The 23959-nt window shown below is 29.9% G+C and overlaps 1 protein-coding gene and 1 long non-coding RNA gene across 2 annotated transcripts; both read right to left on the minus strand.

The window, feature by feature from the left end:
* Window positions 1-8451: 8451 nt before the first annotated feature.
* On the minus strand, window positions 8452-11705 carry LOC149032788 (uncharacterized). The gene is made up of 6 exons (XM_089171675.1): window positions 11279-11705; window positions 11042-11170; window positions 9990-10172; window positions 9673-9852; window positions 9206-9409; window positions 8452-8621 (listed from the first exon to the last, which is right to left on the minus strand). The coding sequence occupies exons 1-6, from the start codon at window positions 11661-11663 to the stop codon at window positions 8602-8604; spliced, it is 1101 nt and encodes a 366-aa protein (XP_089027801.1). The 5' UTR covers window positions 11664-11705; the 3' UTR covers window positions 8452-8601.
* Window positions 11706-15294: 3589 nt separating this feature from the next.
* Window positions 15295-16573, minus strand: LOC149032789 (uncharacterized). The gene is made up of 3 exons (XR_016176320.1): window positions 16481-16573; window positions 16015-16218; window positions 15295-15428 (listed from the first exon to the last, which is right to left on the minus strand). It is a non-coding gene; the product is annotated as an uncharacterized LOC149032789 (long non-coding RNA).
* Window positions 16574-23959: the final 7386 nt, after the last annotated feature.

The raw sequence follows: 23959 nt of genomic DNA on the forward strand, positions 1-23959 counted from the left end.
TATTATATACAGAATGAATAAATCATAAATATACTTTGACAATGATCTTAAAAGTTTCAAAATATGTTTCAAATAAACAGAAGAACATACAAAAAAATAAAACTTTTTTATAAATTTTTCTCATTTTAAACTGACTGATGTTTCAAAGTTTTCAAAAATAAAATAACATTTTTATTCTATACATATGTACATATATATATATATATCAATAAAATATCATTTTTTCAATCGTTAGACCTAATTTCTTAAATTTTACAATTTTTCCAAAAAAATAAATAGAAGAAAAAATTATATAATAAATTATATAGTAATATTTAATATATATAATAATTACTTTTAGGTAAAGAACTTTGCTCCTCTCCTTTTTCTTTCTACTTGTTTTACCATTCCGAAAAGTCTAGGATCCTTTCAACTTTAGATATGCCTAATTCCGATTCTTCTGCTACCTCGTCATGAGTTTTACGCAGGATTTCATCCATAGTATCCAATAAGTCTTCATCTTCTAATTGCGTACTTGATGTTCTTGAAATACGTCTTTCTAAGTTAAATTCACATCTTTTAAAGCGTCTATACTATACACAACATGTACTTAAGGATATAATATCTATTCTATGTGTATATATATATATATGAATTAATAATCATTTTTCCAATCTTTAAATTTCAAATTATGAATTCTCAAAACTTTAAAAAAAAAAAAAATAGACGAGAAAACAATATATATATATATATATAAACATTATATTATAGTAATATTTAATATATTATATTACTTTTAGGTTGAGAACCTGACTCCAGCCTGTTTTCTACACTCTTTTTGAGTCCTTCTGCTTTAGATATGCTTATTTCATGTTCTTTTGCTTTCTCGTCAGTACGTATAGGCGGGACTTCATCCAGAATGTTCAGTGATTCTTCCTCTTCCAATTCTCCATGTTGTCTTTTTAAAGTAGTACTTTCTAAGGTCAAATAAGCCGACTTGTAGCGCTCATAACATCCACAAAATTTACTTAAGGATTTCATATTCTATATATATATATATAGTTGGATGGGTCAAAAAAATCAATTATTTTTTTTCTACAAGACACACTGAAAAATTGGATGACGAATTCCTTTTAAACGCCTAATTTTATCGCTAAAATATAAGACTTTTCATAAATTTTCATAAATTTTTATAGAGCAGTTAATTTCCTACAAAAATTTTTATTGCGCATTTTATAACAGTCATTTATTGTCGAGTAACAAAATACATAAACAGAAATGAAATTTGTCTTAAAATAATTAAAATTAAATCTTCAATATCATTCAAATGGGGAGATTACCAGAAAAATTATAAGATACCTTTTTGTAGAGCATTATATTTCCTACAAGATTTTTTCAAAACATTTATCTGTACAATTAATTAATGATGAGGTATGAATTTCATTCTATTGGACTGAAAAAAAATAAAAAACTGCGATGCGGAGGATCTTCCTATAAAAATTAAGAGATCATATCTGGTAAGAAATTTTTTAAGGTTTCTAGCAACCAATTTATCAGTGTTTCTTGTAAAAAAAAAAAAGTAATTGATTTTTTTGACAAACCCTAATTTATATATATATATTTGTACATAAAATAATTTTCATTTCCTAAATTTTACAATTTTTTCCGAAAAATTAATAGAAGACAAAATATATATATTGTATTATATTAAAATTTTATGTATTCATATTACCAGGACGTATAGAACTTTGGTCCTGCTGTAGTTTTTTTAACTCGTTTTGATATTCCTGACTTTTTTGGTATCTGCAAACTGTCATTTTACTTGTTCCAACTTTTGTTGCCATCTCTGCTTTAGTAATTCCCGGGTCTTCTAGTTTAAAACGCACTAATTCTCTAATTACCCGTTCTTTATTTATTCGTTTTCTCGTAATTCTGTTTAAGTTGAAATCACCTTTCTCGAATCTTGCATAAAAATTATAACATGTTTGACGGGATATAATACTGTTGCCATAAGCGTATATAAGCATTCGGTGAGCTTCACCGGCCAATTCTCTACTATTAAAATAATAAAGTATCACCTCCCGCAAATGACGCATTGTTGGCTTATAAACTGACATTTCTAATTTGAAATTACTATACGATGTAAACACAAGTCAACAACTGATACTACCAAGTTATCTTCACGAAATGGTTAAGAGTATTCCAAGCTTTCTTATATATATGAACTCGACGTCTACTTGTCGCTAATGCCATCTACAGAAAAGATTTATATCGACCGTTTATTTTGAAAGTGTTCTAAGTTTAGTTTCTCTTGTTTGGAGAAAATTAAAGATTTGCATATCAAAGACTACTCATTTTTCTTTACTGACCACATTTATATTGTACAAAACATATGGCCTTTATATGAAATTAAATATTAACTACTAATATATAAAAAGTTGACATTAAAATAAATTACGTTATATCTCTTTTTTTTTTTTAAATGGACATACACAACTTTCTAAAGAAACGGTCCATATATATATGTAGGAGAGTTTTAAGTGTAGCAGAGGTTGACAAAAACTAGTATTCAGTATTCAGTCCTTTCTGTGAATCTTATTTCATTGAAAAGGAAAACTTTTCAGACTAAAAGAAAAGATCAGGTAGGCCATAAAACAATAAACGAACCTTAAGGATTATTAGGATATTTGTGTAATAAAAACCATGTGTGCAGTGTCGGGACCTTTTGAAGAATTTCAGATACCTGTGTAAACATATGCGATGCCATAAAAAGGGTAACATTCCGATGTGCTAGATTAAGTTTCTGTATGTATAGTTCCCACTACCGAAAACCATAGGCTGTACTTGTCGGTGGACTATGGGGTGGATCCTTATGCTATTGGTCAGTAAGATTTGTAAGCTTCTTCCCTCTCAAAAAGGGGTGTAGGTGATTTCTGATATAAAAGACATGGAAAGAAATAAGAAAGAGCAGTCTCAGTCGTAGAAGTAGAACAGTAGCAGTCGTAGCCGTAGTTAGATATCAGTTGTAACAGTCGTAAGAATTCAGTCGCTCATCTAAGTTGTAACCGTAAGATTGTGAAACTAATATTGTACGTTTTCTAATACCTGTTTTAAATTAATCTTATTAGTAGGATTAAACTGGGTGTATGTTCACCTCGCACCTCTCACTCTAAATAAATTATCCCTACATATATGTGTATACATAATATATATTACTACTATATTTATATAATATATAGGTGAGTTCACGAAACGTTGAACAGCACCAAGCTTCGGCTAATCGTATATTTTAAAAAATAATAATAAAAAACGGGTAATGGTAGTGCAGGGTCATACGATCCAATTAATCGAGTAAAACTTAAGACAGCATCAGGAGCGGTCGATTTCTGTTTTCAGCAGGAAAACACTGCATCGTCTAAGATTTAGATAAGTGTTACAGAAACATTTCTGTGCTTATGTCAATGTGGTAATTGTTCATCTACAAAAGGCTCAATTATTATTTTTTGCATATTAATTTTTCTGCTAATTTAGAAAACGGATTAGGTATTGATCACGTAATGTTTTTATTATCCTGTCCCATTGTACAAAACAGAAATAGTCCTTTACGCTGTACAGTCAAATCTAAATTCAAAATAGGGAAAGAAAAAAAATAATATAAATATTTATATACACAATGAGTAACAGAATTATTCTGTATATCATTACTGATAAAGTTTATAAACAATAATCGATACCCAATGTTTTCAAATTCAAATTCATTTCAAATTTATATCATTTTAATAAACGGAAAATCTATTTTAAATTTATTTATTTTTTAATGAATAAATTCAGATCAGTTTCATTACTTTCAAAAGAAAATTTATTCTAGAAGAAAAATATTATTTCAGATAAATGATAAAAATGAAGTATTTATGTATATTGTATAATTTATATAAAGCACGTCAAATTTAAAATTAATTCTATGAAACGAATATTCGTAAATAAATATTATTTGTTATACCTACTATAACGGTTTATGAAATATTATATACTGAAGAAAGAAATCATAAATAAACTTTGATAATGATCATAAAAGCTTTAAAATATTTTTCAAACAAACAAACAAAAAAACGAGAAAATAATAAAATTTTTTTTTATATTCCGCCGATTTCAAAAACAAAGTAATATTTTTATTATATATCTATATTACTATTAGATATAGAACTTTGCTTACGTCTTTTTACTTTTTATTTGTTTAATTTTTTCATACAGTTTATGAACGTTTGAGCTATAGATATGCTTATTTCACTTTCTTCTGCTAACTCGTCTGGAGTTAGATGCGGGAATTCATCTATATTATGCACAAATTCTTCATTTTCCGACTCTGTGCCTGGTGTTCTTGAAATACGCCTTTCTAAGTTAAAATCATATCTCTTGAAGCGTTTATACTATACACAACATGTACCTAAGGATATAATATCCTGTATATATATATCAATAATATATTTTTTTTTAATCGTTAAATTTAATTTCTTGAATTTTACAATTTTTTCAAAAAAGAAAAAAATAGAAGAAAAAAAATATATATATACATTATATTATAGTAATATTTATTTTATTATATTACTTTTAGGTATAGAACTTGGCTCCAACCCTTTTTCTTTTAAATCGTTTTGTATTTCCTGAGTGTTCACGCCTTTTAAAGCTGTAGGTAGGCTCATTTCCAATTGCTTTGCTAACTTATCTTGACTCATACGAGGGTTTTCAGGAATCAAACGAACCAATTTTTCATGTTCCAATTCTCTATGTTGTCTTTTTAAAGTAGTTCTTTCTGAGTAAAAATAAGCCGACTTGTAGCTTTTATACCATACACAACATATACTTAAGGATATAATATCTATTCTATATATATGTATACATAAACATACATATACATTTTTTCCGATCGTTCAATTTTATTTCTTGAATTTTACAGTTTTTTCCGAAAAATAAATAGAAGACAAAATATATATATATCGTATTATATAAAAATTTTATGTATTTATTACCATGAGGTATAGAACTTTGGTTCTGCTGTAGTTTTTTTAACTCGTTTTGATATTCCTGACTTCTTTGGTATCTAGAAACTGCTTGTTGAGGAATCCCAACTTTTGCTGCCATCTCTGCTTGAGTCATACCCGGGTCTTCAAGTCTCAAACGCACTAATTCTTGAATTAACCGTTCTTTATTTAGTCGTCTTCTAGTACGTCTGTTTAAGTTGAAATCACCGCTCCTGAAGCGCCTAAAGTTATCGTGACATGTAAATTGAGATATAATATCCTTGCCATAAGAGTGTACGAGTATTTGGTGAGCCTCATGAGCAGATTTGCAACTATTAAAAAAATAAAGTAACACTTCCCGCAAATGACGCATTGTTGGCTTATAAACTGACATTTTAAATTTGAAATAACTTTATGATATAAAACCCAATAACCTACTGATACTACCAAGTTATCTTCACAAAATGTGAAAGAATATTCCAAGGTGTCTTATATATGTGTATTTGACGTCTACTTGTCGCTAATGCCATCTACAGAAATTTATAAATATATGGGGCATTCGTCGTCAAATCGGCCACGTTTTACTCCGATGGCTTTCGATTTGAAGGAAAGTTTTTTATCCTATTATACCCTATGAAAAAAAATTTTCAGAATATTTAAAATTTTTTTACAAAAACCAAAAAAAATTATATAACTTTGGAAAAAAATGACTCTTTTATTTAAAACGGCTATAACTTGTTCAAAGTTTAATCTATTGGGACGTACTTATTTTTCAAATTTTTGCTTTTATATGGACATCTGAGAAAACATAATAATAAAATTTTAAAACTAAAATATCCATGAAATTGTCGCATTTTTTTGAATAAAACCGTTATATTCTCGAAATTCGCCATTTTGCATTTCCTTTTTATTCTCTAAAAAAAACTTCGACTTATTCAGCTATTATCCTTACCAGTCCCAGGGTGGGCAGAGTTAGTTTTTTTTTAATTTTTATTTGATCGAAAAATAATTTTTTAATTTTCACAATTTAAAATTTTTTATTGTTTAACAAAACTTTGTTTTTTGAGCCTATAAATTAAGTACATAATATTATAAAAAATTTTAATTGTATTAATTAAAGGGGTTATACGCGGTTAGAATTTTCAAAAAAATCGATTTTTTTTTTGCATTTTTGAAATGTACATATATTTATGTATATTCTCTGAAGATTTGAAGCTAATCCGATAAATTTTTTTAGAGACAACCCTGAATTTTTAATTCTACGTCAGAGTGTTAGAAAGCAGGTAGAGTAATAACAGAAGTAGAAGCTGCTCTCATGATTCCGCGAGCTAGTAAAAGATAAAGAATCAGTTGGAAAAATTGAAAAAAAATTGCAAAAAAGTACTATCTGGGAAAGGTAAATTCACGGCTAAACTAACAGATAAGCTGACAGCTTACTATGGTTTGGCAATAAGAAGAAATTGTGATTCTGTTAATAATATGTATAATGCAATTTGGGTAATATATTATCACTATTGGTAGACTTATCAGAAGACCCTACACGAAATGTACTCAGGTGGAGAAGATTCATGGTGTAATTGGCAGCAAGTGCAAGCAAAAGACACATTATCGTCTTACACCCCATGATTATCCAACTTTACCAGCTGATGTTTCTAAAGATATATATCCAATTTATTAGGACCCTATCTGCGTAAAATTATTGGAAAGGTGTGTTGGTGGATTTACACAAAACAATATCGAGATTTGTAATCAGTTAATAAGGAAAACAACTCCAGAAATTTTTTTATGTGGCTCTAAAGTTGTTGAAATTGCGGCTTCTATTTCAATTGAAATGTTTAATGAAGGTACAAAATAATTATTTACTTTATGAGTGCATTAGGACTTTCATTAGGTATCGCAGCTCCTGCTTATATCGAAAAGAGGATGTGGAGCGTGTGATGATCATCGACTCGAGAACGTATGGGAGCACGCGAGCAGGAAAAACGGCTCGACGACAGAACCAGCTAAAATTTTTAGATGCGACGGATACGGCAAAAGGTCCTTTTTTTTGCCCTGCAATGGATGATACCATGTACGTTGAACAGAAAGAATTTTAACTATGTTTAAATTACTTCTGAAACTATTAACGCGTTTTTCTCAAAATGGTGTTTTTAAAGTCGGTGATCTCGATTTTTCAGAAATAACTTAACCTATCCGTCTCAAATTTTAACACAATCTTCTAATATATATTCTCCAGGTATTAAACCAGGAAAAAAAACTTAAAAAACTAATACTATCTATTTTTTTATCAATTTGTAGCAAAAATTTCAGTTAAAAACGAAACATTTTTTCAAATAGCCGCCATTTTGTCAAAAATCAAATTATTTATTACTCTTCTAGCTCAATACTTGCATTAATCTATCCTTTACAAGAATCCACCACAGTTTTTAATTTCGGCTAATCAAAACCGCCGAAATGGAGATCACCACCTATCGCCTTTTTTTGGAGGTCATTTGGAAGATCATCTACATGAGCGTTGCAGTCAAATATTTATACATGATCGACGCGATATTGTATTTTCAAAAGAAAGCTCTATTTGAATAACCATAGCTGGTAATTGATAAATAAAAACTGTTTCTATAAAAAATTCATAAAAAGACGTATTCTTTGAGCTTTGCAACTAAGCATAACCCCTTCAACGACATTTTTCCGTGCTTCTGAATAAAACGAATCATTTTTTATTAATAATACATTAGAAAGAAACTGCACTAAAAATATAATGATATGAAAAAATATTTTTATGTTTGTTATAAGAATACATAAGTGAGGAAATCATTTATCCTGAAAATTATCTTTGAGTAATATGCAGATAATTTAGGTTAAACAAAAATTTTTAATAGAAATAAAGTAATGTTTAAAATAAATTATATTTTAGATATTTATAAAATAAAGTTAAATAATCGAATTATGAAAAATTAAGTACAATATTTTTACAATTATAAAAATAAATTTACAATAAATATAATAATTTTATGTTTGTCTAAAGATTATAAGATAATAATATCTACATTTGAGGTATATTTAAATTTGCACTAACATTTTCTAAAACCCTGTAGAGTATCAAGCAATTATTTTATTACTAGTTGACATAAAAATATTTCTAGAGTAGGTAAATGTTCTTCAATGATACTTTAACGATACGGAAACGGTTAATGTGTTCATTAGATAGTTAAAATGCGGAAAACTCTCAATTCCACACATAAAAGAAAAAAATCAAATAATTTTTTTAATTTTCTTCTTGCGTCCGCTTCTCATATTTCTCAACAAATATTAATCAAAACAGGTGAAAGGGGTGCATTGTCATATGATCCAGTTTATCCAATGACGCTCAAGGCAACATCGGTCGATTTCATTTATCAGCAGGAAAACATTGAATCGTCTAAGATTGAGGTAAGTTTTACAGCAACATTTCTGTGCTTTAGTCAACATAGTATTTGTTTATCTATAAGAAGCCTAATTATTATACGTTATATATGTATTGTTCTTTTATTTTCAAATCAGATTTGGTATATATCACGTATTGTCAATATTATCCTGTCCCCTAGTACCAAACAGAAATAGTCCTTTAACGCTGTTCAGTGAGATCTACATTCAAAATAGAAAAAGAAAAAAATAAGATAAATATTAATATACACAGTGAGTCACAGAGTTATTTTATATATCATTGTTTATAAACAATAATTGATACACAATATTTTAAAATTTATATAAACGGTTAATCATTTTTAAAATTATTTATTCCTTTAACGAATAAATTGATATCAATTTTACTACCTTTGAATGTAAATCTTATTGTAAAAGAAATATATTTTTACAGATAAATAGTAAGAAAAAAAGATTAGGTATATTATATTATATGTATCCAGTACTTGAAATATAAAATGAATTCTGTGAAACGCGAATATTTGTAAATCAATATTATTTGTACTGTCTAGTAACGGTTTATATGATATTATACACTAAAGAAAGAAAATCATAACAAAACTTTGACAATTATAATAAGAGTGTCAAAATAGGTTTAAAACAAACCAAAAAATAAAACTTTTCTTTAAATTCCTTCCATTTTAAATTGACTGATGTTCCAAAGCTGTCAATAAGAAAATAACATTTTCATCATATACATACATATATGCATTATATAATATTATTATTTAATATATATATATTACTTTTAGGTATAGAAGTTTCCTCCTGCATTCTTTCTTTTATTTTGTTTTGTATTTCCGGACTGTTTATGCGAGATGGAAGTGTAGTTTGGCTTATTCCCAATTGTATTGCCAACTCCCTGTGAGGTATATTCGGGTTTTCAAACAGCAAACGCACTAATTCTCCATTTTCCCATTCTCGACGTGATCTTCTTGAAGTAGGTCTTACTGAGATGAAATCACTTTTTTTGATACGTTTATAGAACACAACATGTACTTAGAGATAAAAAATCCTGTATATGTATATATCTATTATATATAATTTTTCCTGTCGTTTAATATTATTTCTTAATTCTCATAATTATTTCAAACAAACAAAAAATAGAAGAAACAAAATGTGGATATTATGTAATATTATAGATATATATTTATACTTTCTATTATATTATTTATGTTACTATTACTTATATTAGTTATAGAACTTAGCTTACGCCTTTTATCTTTTAATAAGCTTTGTATTTCTTGAGTGCGTACACGCTTTGAAACTATACGTTGGCTCATTCCCAATTGTTTTGCGATTTCGCTATGAGGTATACTAGGGTTTTCACAGAGCAAACGCACTAATTCTTCATCTTCCCATTCTCTACATAGTGTTCTTGAAGTAGGTCTTTCTAAGTTGAAATTACATTTCATGAAGCGTTTTTACCACACACAACATTTACATAAAGATATAATTTCTTATATATATATATATATATATATATATAATACACATGATTTTATAGTAATATTTAATATTTTATATTACTTTTAGGTTGTGAACCTGACTCCAGCTTGTTTTCTACACTCTTTTTGAGTCCTTCTGCTTTAGATGTGCCTAATTCATGTTCTTTAGCTTTCTTGTCATTAGTTATAGGCGGAATATCATCCAGAGTATTCAGGGATTCTTCCTCTTCCAATTCTCTATGTTTTCTTTTTAAAGTAGTTCTTTCTAAGATAAAATAAGCCGACTTGTAGCGTTTATGTAATCCTCAAAATTTACTTAAGGATTTCATATCATATATATATATATATATATATATATATATATATATAGTAGGGTGGGTCCAAAAAATCAATTTTTTTTTCTACACGTAACACTGAAAATTTGTTGCTAAAAATTAGATGACGAATACCTTTTAAACGCTTAATTTTATCGCTAAAACATAAGACTTTTCATAAATTTTCATAAATTTTTATAGAGCAGTTAATTTCCTACAAAAATTTGTATTGCGCATCATATAATAGTCATTTATTGTCGAGTAAAAAAATTCATTATAAAAAATGAAATTTGTCTTAAAATAATTAAACTTAAATCTTCAATAACAATCAAATTGAGAGATTAACGGATAAATTATAAGATACCTTTTTTGTAGAGCAATAAATTTCCTACAAGATTCTTTTAAAACATTTTTCTGTACAGTTAATTAATGATGAGGTATGAATTTTATCCTATTGGAATGAGATAAAAACAAAAAACTGCGATGCGGAGGATCTTCCTATTAAAATCAAAGATCATATCTGGTAGGAAATTTTTAAAGGTTTCTAGCAACCAATTTATCAGTGTGTCTTGTAAAAAAAAAATCATTAATTTTTTTGACCAACCCTAATTTATATATATATATATATATATATATTCGTACATAAAATAAATTTCATTTCCTAAATTTTACAATTTTTTCCGAAAAATTAATGGAAGACAAAATATATATATTGTATTATATTAAAATTTTGAATATATATTACCAGGACGTATAGAACTTTGGTCCTGCTGTAGTTTTTTTAACTCGTTTTGATATTCCTGACTTTTTTGGTATCTACCAACTGTCATTCTACTTGTTCCAACTTTTGTTGCCATCTCTGCTTGAGTCATACCCGGGTCTTCAAGTCTCAAACGCACTAATTCTTCAACTCTCCGTTTTCTTTTTAGTGCGCTTAAAGTAAGTCTTTCTAAGTAGAAATCACATCTGTTGAAACGTTTTTACAACACACAACATGTACTTAAGAATATAATATCTTATGTATAAATAAAACTGATATATAATTGACATAGATTACCAAGAGGTATAGAACTTTGTTTCTGCTGTAGTTTTTTTAACTCGTTTTGATATTCCTGACTTTTTTGGTATCTAGAAACTGCTTGTTGAGTAATTCCAACTTTTGCTGCCATCATTGTTTGGGTCATAAGTGGGTCTTCAAGACTCAAACGCACTAATTCTCGAATTATCCGTTCTTTATTTTGTCGTTTTTTAGTAGATCTGTCTAAGTCGAAATCACCGCTCCTGAAGCGCCTAAAGTTTCTTTCACATGTACTTGTAGATATAATATTCTCGCCGTAAGCGTGTACGAGCATTCGGCGAGCTACAGCAGCTGATTCCTTACTATTAAAATAGTAAAGTAATACCTCCCGCAAATGACGCATTGTTGGCTTATAAACTGACATTTCTAGTTTGAAATAACTATACGATGTAAACACAAGTTAACAACTGATACTACCAAGTTATCTTCACAAAATGTGAAAGAATATTCCAAGCTGTCTTATACATATGTATTCGACGTCTACTTGTCGCTAATGCCATCTACAGAAGTTTATAAATATATGGGGTATTCGTCGTCAAATCGGCCACTTTGTACTCCGATGCCTTTCGATTTAGATGAAAGTTTTTTGTCTTATTCTACCCTATGAAAAACAACTTTTAGAATATTTAAAATTTTTTTACGAAACCGTAAAAAATTATATAACTTTGGAAAAAATGGCTCTTTTATTTAAAAAGGCTATAACTTTTTCAAAGTTTAACCATTGGGACGTATTTATTGAAGTGAAAACTTCTTTAGAATGGAAGTGATCTGAATAGTAGATAAACGGTAACGCAGCTATGTAACGACGCTATGAAACTCTATACTAAATAATGAGAGAGAAAGAGACAAACATATAGCATTGAGCCTGCGAGAGAATTAGACGGAATATAGCTATACAGTTTTTCCTACTCTCGGTCTTTTCTTTATTCTATGCTTCTTAGTTATCGCTCCTGGTTGTATATGAGTGTTTTTGTGTGCGACTGCATACTACAAAGCGTAAACACACATATTCTATCGATACTCGAAATGTTTGTGGGTTTGAGCGATAGAAAGGTAAAAGAATAGACAGAGATAAGCACGTAAGAATGCGACAAAAGTATAAGGTCCAAACTAACCGACGGTCGAAATAAAGAAAGAAGGTACGTGGTCCGTTTTTATTTTACGAAACTTGGTATTTCTTTTCGATTTAATAATGTTTCTATTTTATTGAAAAATTAATATTAAATTATTTATTTCGCAAATATTGAAATTAACAATTACGAAATATATAGAATATAATAATTGTATTGTCTGAAATATTTAAAAAAAAAGGATTACCAGATACATCAGAGAAAAAGAATTAAAGAATACCGTGTAATAAATAAGAAGCAGCTGACAAATTCCATTCAAAAGCAAGTAAATTATTGTCACATTATTATATTTTGCTTTTTTATAAAATATATTTGATCCATAAAGACAAAATATGCCTATTAAATTTGATTTTTATATGTTTTTATGAAAAATATCCAAAGAGATGTACTGACCCATGCATATATGAAAATTATATTACAAATTGTGATATTTGCGTATTTAAGAAACTTATACTAATTTTTCAATAAATTAAAAACATTTTTATGATGTTGAACGTGCAGCGTGAATCAGTGGAGATTACCACGGAGCTGAAATTTAAGACTCGTAGTGTACACAGTTCGATAAGCTGAGAGAGCGATACGATTCAATGCATTTTTTGGATTTTTCGTTGTGCAGATCTTTATTTAGACGAGAGTATTTAAAAAAGATAAGTTTGTGATCCAAAAAATAAGGGCCAGATATGTTATAAATAATAAGGGTCTCGCGAAATGTGGTAGGCTACAGAGTTGAAAAAACATTTCTAGAGAATATCTTTATTAGATCTTTCATTGCATTTTACCTGAACCTTCGTTTAGTCAAGCAGTATTTTCCCTATGTTTTTCGTAACGTCTTTATTTCATCTATCCTAAAATGTTTGTTATACAGCGCAAAAATGTAGATGAAAACGGGAAATAGAAAACCATACTAAAAAAAAAAATGTTTTACCTAAGTTTCAAAAAAAGGTTTATTTATTTTTACCTAATTTCTGACGAATTATATTTCCTTTAATAAACATCCTACCATTTTGGCGATTATTTATAACAATCGCATTCAGCATTCCGTTTTTATTGCTTGAATTGTGAAAAGTGCACTTTTCATCAGATATTCCACACAGAGACCATACCGGTGACCTTTATTATATATAGTAATAATAATGTAATAAGTAAATCCTACAATTACCTTACTCTTAAAACTGTCTATTCCTCTCATTCTCTCGAAACTTAGATTTTTGAAGGTTTCACTTCTAGCACGTGTGATCTGCAAACATGATTTTTTTTGCAAATTTTTGCTTTTATATGGACATCTGAGAAAAACTTAAAAATAAAATTTTAAAACTAAGATATCCATGAAATTTACGCATTTTTTGAATAAAACCGTCATATTTCCGAAGTTCGCAATTTTGCATTTTCTTTTTTATTCTCTAAAAAAAACCTTCGACTAATTCTGCTATTATCCTTACCAGTCCCAGAGTAGGCCAAGTTAGCTAGTTATATTTTTTATTTGATCGAAAAACAAATTTTTTAATTTTGAAAATTTAAAATGTTTTATTTGGAAAAACTTTGTTTTTTGAGCCTATAAATTAAGTATATAATATTAAAAAATTGTTTAATTGCATTATTTTAAGGGTTTATACGCAGTTAAAGTACAAATTTTAAAAATTTACTAATATTTTTTTTTAATTATTTTTAAAGGAGAATTTGAGTCAAAAACAAAACATTATTCTAATACCCGCCATTTTGTCAAAATTTAAAATATTTATAATTACATTCGTCCAATTCCTGCATTGATTTATTGTTTAAAAGAATCGACAACAGTTTTTGATTACAAATAATCCAAACTGCTGAGACGGAGATCAACGCTAAGCATCTTTTTTGAAGGTCCTTCGAGAGGTCATCTACAGGAGCGGTGCACATTAATATTTTTACATGATCGACGCGATATTGTATTCTCAAAAGAAGCCTCTATTTGAAATACTATAACTTGTAATTGATTAATATAAACTGTTCCTATAAAAAATTCATAAAAAGACGTTTTTTTTTTAGCTTCGCAACTAGGCATAACACCTTAAAGGACATTGCTGCGTCCTTCAGAATGAAACGAATCATTTTTTATTAATAACACATTAGAAAGAAACTGCACCATAAATATAATGATTAAAAAATATTTTTATGTTTGTTATAAAAATACATAAGTGAGGAAATCATTTATCCTGAAAATTATATTTGATTAATGTGCAGATTAATTAGGTTAGAAGAAAAGATCTTTAAAAGAACAAAAGTAATGTTTAACATAAATTATATTTCAGATATATATTAAATAAAGTTTAATAATCAAACAGTCAAAAAATATTTTAATATTATTATTAGATTTTTAAAAAGAAATTTACAATAAATATGATAATATTATGCTTGTCCAAAGATTATACGATAAGCATATCTATATTGGAGGCTAATTTATATTTTGCAGTGACATTTTCAGAAACCCTGGCAAATATCAAGGGATTATTTTGTTAATATACGTAAAAATACTTCTAGAGTAGGTAAATGTTCTTCAATGATACTTTAACAATACAAAAACGGTTAATGTGTTCAATAGATAGGTAAAATACGGAAAACTCTTGATTTCACGCATAAAAGAAACAAATCAAATAATCTGTTGAGTTTTCCCCTATCGGCCGCTTCTCATTTATCTCAAAAAATAACAATCAAAACAGGTGAAATGTGCAGGGTCATACGATTCAACTAATCGAGTAAAACTTAAGACAGCATAAGGAGCGGTAGATTTCGGTTTTCAGCAGGAAAATACTGCATCGTCTAAGATTTCGGTAAGGGTTACAGCAACATTTCTGTTCTTTTGTCAATATAGTACTTCTTCATCTATAAGATGCCCCATTTTTATACGTTATATATGGATTGTTCGTTTATTTTCAAATCGGATTTTGCATATATCACGTATTTTCGATATTATCCTGTCCCCTAGTACCAAACATAAATGGTCCTTCAACGCTGTTCAGTGAGACCTACATTCAAAATAGCAACAGAAAAAAAAATTAGAAAAATATTTATATACACATTGAATCTTAGAATTATTTTATATATAATTGTATATAAACAATAATTAATACACAATGTTTTCAAAGTTATATAAACGGTTAATCATTTTAAGAATTATTTATTCCTTTAATGAATAAATTGATATCAATTTTACTACTTTCGAAATAATATTTCATTCTATATAAATATATTATTTCAGATCAATGATATAAAAAAAGAAATTAGGAATATTATATCATATGTATCTAGTACTTGAAATATAAAATGAGTTCTGTGAAACGCGAATATTTGTAAATCAATATTATTTGTACTGTCTAGTAACGGTTTATATGATATTATACACTAAATAAAGAAAATCATAAAAAAACTTTGTCAATTATAATAAAAGTGTCAAAATATGTTTAAAAGAAACAAAAAAATAAAATTTTTCTTTAAATTCCTTTCATTTTAAACTGACTGATGTTCCAATGCTGTCAATAAGAAAATAACATCTTCATTATATAAATACATATATGCATTATATAATATTATTATTTAATATATATATATTACTTTTAGGTATAGAACTTTCCTCCTGCATTCTTTCTTTTAATTTGTTTTGTATTTCCGGACTGTTTATGCGAGTTGGAAGTGTAGTTTGGCTTATTCCCAATTGTATTGCCAACTCCCTGTGAGGTATATCCGGGTTTTCATAGAGCAAACGCACTAATTCTCCATCTTCCCATTCTCGACGTGATCTTCTTGAAGTAGGTCTTACTGAGATGAAATCACTTTTTTTGATACGTTTATAGAACACAACATATACTTAGAGATAAAAAATCCTGTATATGTATATATCTATAATATATAATTTTTCCTGTTGTTTAATATTATTTCTTAATTTTCATAATTATTTCAAACAAAAAAAAATAGAAGAAACAAAATATGGATATTATATAATATTATAGATATATATTTATACTTTCTATTATATTATTTATGTTACTATTACTTATATTAGTTATAGAACTTAGCTTACGCCTTTTATCTTTTAATAAGCTTTGTATTTCTTGAGTGCGCACACGCTTTGAAACTATACGTTTGCTCATTCCCAATTGTTTTGCGATTTCGCTATGAGGTATACCAGGGTTTTCACAGAGCAAACGCACTAATTCTTCATCTTCCCATTCTCTACATAGTGTTCTTGAAGTAGGTCTTTCTAAGTTGAAATTACATTTCGTGAAGCGTTTTTACCACACACAACATTTACATAAAGATATAATTTCTTATATATATATATATATAATACACATGATATTATAGTAATATTTAATATATTATATTACTTTTAGGGGAGGCGCGTCGATCGCTTGAAGGGAAAACAGCGTTCGTTGGTGTAGTGTGAGAAAATATAGTTTGAATAAGTTTAAAGGCGATTAATAGATGGAAAAAATAGAGGAAAGTGAGGTTGAAAAAGGGCTTAGTGGAAAGAGATAATAGAAGTGGAAATTGGTTAGAAGTAGAGGTGAAAAAGGAGTGAAGTATAAAAGGTAGTGGAGGTTAGAGTGAGAATAGAAAAGAAGAGCGCATGGAGATAGAAGCGCCAAAAAACGACAACGGTTGGGAGAGTGGTTTGAGGCAAAGTGAGATAGGACGGTCGGTAAAGAAGGGTTCTGAAGGGAGCACAGAAGAGGTAGGTGTTTAAAAGGAGGAAAAGAAGAAGGAAAGAGGGAGACCGAACAGGGCGCTGACCTGGTCTAGGCACAGATCAGAGAGTACAGGAGACATAAGAGAGATGATATCGAGAAAGAGATAGTTGAATTCGCCGGAGGAGAGGGAGAAGGTGACAAAAAAAAGTACAGGGCAAATGGAAGGTTAAGGGTCAGTAATGGGGGGGTCACAGGAAAAATATGCGAATAAGACGGATAGAGAGTTGATGTTGATTATGATGGATAAAATGACGGAGGTGGAGAGAGAGATAAAGCAAGAGGTGGCAAAGTTGAGGATGGTGATAAGGGAAGAGGTGGCGAGGGAGATTGAAAGGAAGAGAAAGGAGTGGGAGAGAAGAAGTCAAGAGTTAGAAGTAAGACTAGAGGAAAAATTACAGGATTCTAGCAATAAATTACAGGAATGGGAGAACAATACAAAAGAAGGAAACAAGGGGGTTGTGGGAGGCAGTAGTGAGTTAAGAATGGAAGCAGGAAAACAAACGGAGGTAGAGAAATGGGTAAAAGAGGTAGAAAGAAGATGTGAAAAGTGGGAGGCGGAGGAAAGAAAAAGATGTGTAATAGTAAGGGGGTTAAAAAGAGATAGAAAAGGTTTGGAGAAAGAGATGGAGGCCTTTTTTAAGCGAAAATTGGACACAGAGGTGAAGGTAGAAGAAGCGAATCTGATAGGGTATGAAAAGAAAATTATAAGAGTGAAACTGAGCAAGAGAGAAGAAAAGGAGAGTATTATGCAAAATAAGAAGAAGTTAGGAGATGAACCGGTATATATTGAGCATGACAGATCAAGGGAAGAGAGAATGGTTCAAAGAGATATAGTGAATCAGGCGAGGGAATTAAGAAAGCAAGGAAGGAAGGTGATAATACGTTATAGAAAATTGGAAATAGACGGAGTGTGGTATAGATGGAGTGATAGAGAAAAGAAGCTAGTGAAGGAGAAACAGAATTTTTATATAACAGAGGAGAACAGGAACTAGGTGGAAGGGAGAGAAAGAAGAGAAACAAGAAGAGGCAAGAAGGAGGAGGGAAAAAACAGAAGGGAAAAAGTATAGAGACAAAGGAAGGGAGAAGGGTGAGAATAATGGCATAGAATGTAGAAGGGATAAGGAACAAGGAGAAGGACTTTTGGGAATATTTGGAGATATTTGATATATTGGGACTGCAGGAGATAGAAGAAATGCAAATAGGAGAGAGAACAGAATCGGATCACATGCCGATAGAAATAAGGATAAGGGAAAAAATAGTGAATAGTCTAGAGGAAGGAAAGAAAAAGGAGAGGATCGAAATAGAAGACTGGTCAGAGGAGGGAATAAGGAAGTTTAGAGAAAAGCTAGAAGGTGTAAAGTTTGGTAAAGAATGAGTGCAGGAAGAGTTAGTAGAATTGATAGAGAAAATAAAGAGTGCAGTAACAAAAAAGAGAATAGAATCAGGTAGATGGGGAGAGGAAAGGAAAAAATGGTGGAATAGAGAATGTAGAGAAAGTAAAACGAGCCTGAATAGAAAACTGAGAGGATTTAAGGAGGGAAAAGTTGAAAGGATAGAATATGTTGAGGAGAGGAAAAGACACAAGAGAAAATGCAAAGAGAAGGAGGCATATAGGCAAACAGAAATTAGGAAGGTCATGGAAATAAAGGATGAGAGGGAGATTTGGGGATACATCAGAAGGGAAAGAGGTAAAAGAAAAAGGATAGAAGAGAATATAAAAATGGAGGAATGGAAACAACACTTTATGAAGCAATATGAGGGGACGGGTGAGAGGAAACGACAGGAGAGAGGGATAGAGATAGAAGGAAAGGATACGAGGGAAATAGAAATAGGAGAAGTGGAACAAGCAATAAGGAAACTGAAGAAAAAGAAAAGTCCGGGTGTAGATGGGATAAGAAACGAGGTGTGGATATATGCGAGTAGGGAGGTTAGGGAGAAATTAAGAAAAATCATAAATGATATATGGAAAGGTAAAGGGTGGCCAGAAGAATGGAAAGAAGGAATAGTATGTCCAATTTTCAAGAAGGGAGATAGAAAAGAAGTAGGTAACTATAGAGGAGTGACATTAATGTGTACAGCATACAAGATATATGCAGCGATAGTGGAAAAGAGATTAGGGGAGGATGCAGAAAGGTTGAAATTAATTCCAGAAACACAATCAGGATTTAGAAAAGGTAGAGGGGAAATAGATAATATATATATTTTGAAGACGGCAGTAGAAAAGGCAATAAACAAAGAGAAAGGAAAGCTTTTTGTAATGTTTGTAGATTTGAAGGCAGCCTTTGACAGGGTAAATAGGGAGAAATTGATGGAATATTTGGAGAAAAAGATGGTAGGTAAAGATATAATTTACAACGTAGGGAAGATATATGAAGAAACGAAGAGCAGGGTAAGAGTAGGGAAGAAGATAACAGAGGAGTTTTGGACGGAGAAAGGGGTGAGGCAGGGGTGTCCATTGAGCCCACTCTTGTTTATTATATTTATTGCGGACATAGAGGAATATTTGCGGAGAAGACAGGAGGGAGGAATAACGATAGGAGGGAAGAGAATATACACCTTGGCGTACGCAGATGATCTGGCGATAATAGCGGAGACGGAGGGGGAACTAGAAAAAATGATGGAAAGCGTGGGGAGATATTGCAAGAGGAAGGATCTGGAAGTAAACACGGAAAAAACGAAGGTGATGATGTTCAGTAAGGGAAGGAGCAGAAAGAAAAGAGAGTGGTTCTATAATGGGAAAGAGATAGAGGAGGTAAAGGAGTTCAAGTATCTAGGATACACGTTTAGGTACAATAACAAGGAAGAGTCCCATATTCAGGATGTAAGAAGGAGAGCAGCAGCAGCTATGGTACAAGTATGGAGCATTGGAGAGAGGAAATTTGGTGGAGACTTTAGGAGGAGAATGATAATGTTCAATGCGATGGTAAAGAGTATATTCATGTAGGCAGTGGAAATTTGGGGGATAGAGGGGAGGAAGGAGTTGGAAAGAATACAGGAGAGGTACTTAAGGAATATACTAGGACTGGATTTAAGTGTACCGGGATATTTGATAAGGGAGGAAACGAAGGTGGAAAGAATAGCAGTGGAAGAAGGAGTAAGGGTGATTAAGTATGAAGAAAAGATTAAGAGGGCGGAAAATGAACTTCTGAGACATTGCAGGAGAGAGATGGATAGGGAGAAATGGGAGGAAACGAGAATGGGTAGATTGAGGAAAAAAATGTATGAAAGAGCAGGACTAAGCAGATGGGAAGCAGAGGCAAGAGATGATAATGGACAGAATGTGGCAGAGATATGGAGAAATAAAGTGGTAGAAGAGGAAAGAAAGGAAAGGGATAAAAGGATAGAAGAATCAAAGTACAACAGGGAATATGGAAGATGGAGAACAGAAGGGATACCAAAATATCTGCAAGAAAAAAGTAAAGGGAAAAAATTGAAAATGATGGCAAGATTCAGATTAGGGAATGAATGGAGGGCAAGCAGATACTGGATAAAAGAGGATGAGAAGGTTATGTGCAGATTGTGTGGGATAGAGAAAGAGACAGGAATGCATGTGATGAGGGAATGTAACTATTCGAAAACGGAAGAGAGGATGGAAGTGTTGATGGGAGAGGAGGGAAAGGGAATGGAATGGATGAAGGAATTATGTAGGAGGAGAGAGCGGTGTTAAGAGGATGTAGTAGTAAGAAGAAGTTAATAAAGGTGTACTTGTGTATAGGTGTAATTGTAAAAATGTATATTTGTAAAGAGGTATTATATTAAAACTAGTCGACGCACCCCATGTATCCCGAAAGGGAATCATTATTTTAAATAAAAAAAAAAAAAAAAAAAAAATATTACTTTTAGGTTGAGAACCTGACTCAAGCCTGTTTTCTACACTCTTTTTGAGTCCTGCTTTAGATATGCTTAATTCATGTTCTATTGCTGTCTCGTCATTAGTTATAGGCGGAATTTCATCCAGAATGTTCAGGGATTCTTCCTCTTCCAATTCTCTATGTTTTCTTTTTAAAGTAGTTCTTTCTAAGTTAAAATAAGCCGACTTGTAGCGTTTATACAATCCTCAAAATTTACTTAAGGATTTCATATTCTATATATATATATAGTTGGATGGGTCAAAAAAATCAATTATTTTTTTTCTACAAGACACACTAAAAAATTGGTTGCTAAAAATTGGATGACGAATACCTTTTAAACGCTTAATTTTATCGCTAAAATATAAGACTTTTCATAAATTTTCATAAATTTTTATAGAGCAGTTTATTTCCCACAAAAAATTGTACTGCGCATTATATAATACTCATTTATTGTCGAGTAAAAAAATTCATTATAAAAAATGAAATTTGTCTTAAAATAATTAAACTTAAATCTTCAATATCATTCAAATGGGAAGATTAACGGAAAAATTATAAAACACCTTCTTTCTAGAGCATTAAATTTCCTACAAGATTCTTTTAAAACATTTTTCTGTACAGTTAATTAATGATGAGGTATGAATATTATCCTATTGGACTGAGAAAAAAAACAGAAAACTGCGATGCGGAGAATCTTCCTATTAAAATTAAGAGCTCATATCTGGTGAGAAATTTTTTAAGGTGTCTAGCAACCAATTTTTCAGTGTTTCTTGTAAAAAAAAAGTAATTGATTTTTTTGACAGACCCAAATTTATATATATATATATATATTTTCACATAAAATAAATTTCATTTCCTAAATTTTACAATTTTTTCCGAAAAATTAATGGAAGACAAAATATATATATTGTATTATATTAAAATTTTGAATATATATTACCAGGACGTATAGAACTTTGGTCCTGCTGTAGTTTTTTTAACTCGTTTTGATATTCCTGACTTTTTTGGTAGTTCCAAACTGTTGTCACACTCACTCCTACTTTTGCTGCCATCTCTGCTCGAGTCATATTCGGGTCTTCAAGTTTTAAACGCACTAATTCTTCAACTGTCCGTTTTCTTTTTACTGCGCTTGAAGTAAGTCTCTCTAAGTAGAAATCACATCTCTTGAAGCGTTTATACAACACACAACATGTACTTAAGAATATAATATCTTATGTATATATAAAAATGATATATAATTCCTGTAGATTACCAAGAGGTATAGAACTTTGGTCCTGCTGTAGTTTTTTTAACTCGTTTTGATATTCCTGACTTTTTTCGTATCTGCAAACTGTCATGTCACTTATTCCAACTTTTGCTGCCATCTCTGCTTTAGTAATTCCCGGGTCTTCTAGTTTAAAACGCACTAATTCTCCAATTACCCGTTCTTTATTTATTCGTTTTCTCGTAATTCTGTTTAAGTTGAAATCACCTTTCTCGAATCTTGCATACAAATTATAACATGTTTGACGGGATATAATACTGTTGCCATAAGCGTATATAAGCATTCGGTGAGCTTCACCGGCCAATTCTCTACTATTAAAATAATAAAGTATCACCTCCCGCAAATGACGCATTGTTGGCTTATAAACTGACATTTCTAATTTGAAATTACTATACGATGTAAACACAAGTCAACAACTGATACTACCAAGTTATCTTCACGAAATGTTAAAGAGTATTTCAAGCTATCTTATATATATATATATACGTATTCGACGTCAACTTGTCGCTAACGCCATCTACAGAAAAGCTATATAAATATCTCCACAAAATATATTATTATTATATTTAATATAGAGTTCACGTAAAGTCTAACAGCACCTAGCGTCGGCTACTCATATATGGAAGGTTTCTTTTTAAAGTTTTGTAAATCTACTTTCTCTTGTTACAAGAATATTAATATTTTGTATATCTGTTCATTAAAAAATTTAGGCAAATTATATGAAGCCTGCCAATATTTCTACAAATTTATCAATATTTCATTTAATTATATAAATTTGTTTTAGGTGAATTTTACTAATCTAAAGTATATTTATAGGCTGCAAATAAACTTAAACAACTTTGTAAATGAAACAATTATAAATATTGTTTAATTTTAATATTGAAAAATCAAATATTACATTTAAAATATATTTTATATTAATCCAATTTTCTTTACAAATAATGACAAGTTATAAAATAGAAATATTACTTTTTATTTTAGACGTTATATACATTGTTAAAATTGCAACATATTGGTAGTATTTACTTATGCTCTATATATGAGAGTTTTTTGAAATATTTATGGTACACAGAAGGTATTTAAGTTAATAACTACTTGATATCTCTATATTTTCCATAACTAATAGGTCTGATATCATGGTACATAGACGCGAGAACTATGTTTTCAAATTTTATCGATTTTTAAAGACGATTATGTAATTTATAGTTTTTATTTCTTTGTCTTTCATCGATGTTTTATATAAAATAGTGTACGGTGCACTTTTAAGAAACCTTATCCAACAAACTTGACATCAATTTATCATTTCTTCAATAATGTTGTTTCTTTTCTGTTTTTTGTTTGTGTTTTTAAAATTTTTTTTGAAATGAAATTTTCTCGTTATATTTCATGTTAAATGAATTTATTATGGTTTTTATATTGTTTTATTAAATCATAATAATCCTGTGATTTATATGGGAAATCCTTTCTCTCTTTTTTTTCTTATTTTACTACAAAAATGGGACTAAGACTTCTTCTAAAATAAACTGTCCAGATCTTAAAAAATAATAATCAAAAACGGATAAAATGTGTTGTAAAGGATCATAGGATCCAGTTTATCAGTGACGCTCACGACAACATCAGGAGCGGTCGAATACTGTATTCAGCAGGAAAGCACTGCATCGTCTAAGATTCAGGTAAGTGTTACAGCTACATTTCTG

The sequence above is a fragment of the Polistes dominula genome, unplaced genomic scaffold, assembly GCF_049000335.1.
Source record: "Polistes dominula isolate Pdom_NZ unplaced genomic scaffold, Pdom_raw_medaka contig_84, whole genome shotgun sequence".
In the NCBI taxonomy this organism is placed as follows: domain Eukaryota; kingdom Metazoa; phylum Arthropoda; class Insecta; order Hymenoptera; family Vespidae; genus Polistes; species Polistes dominula.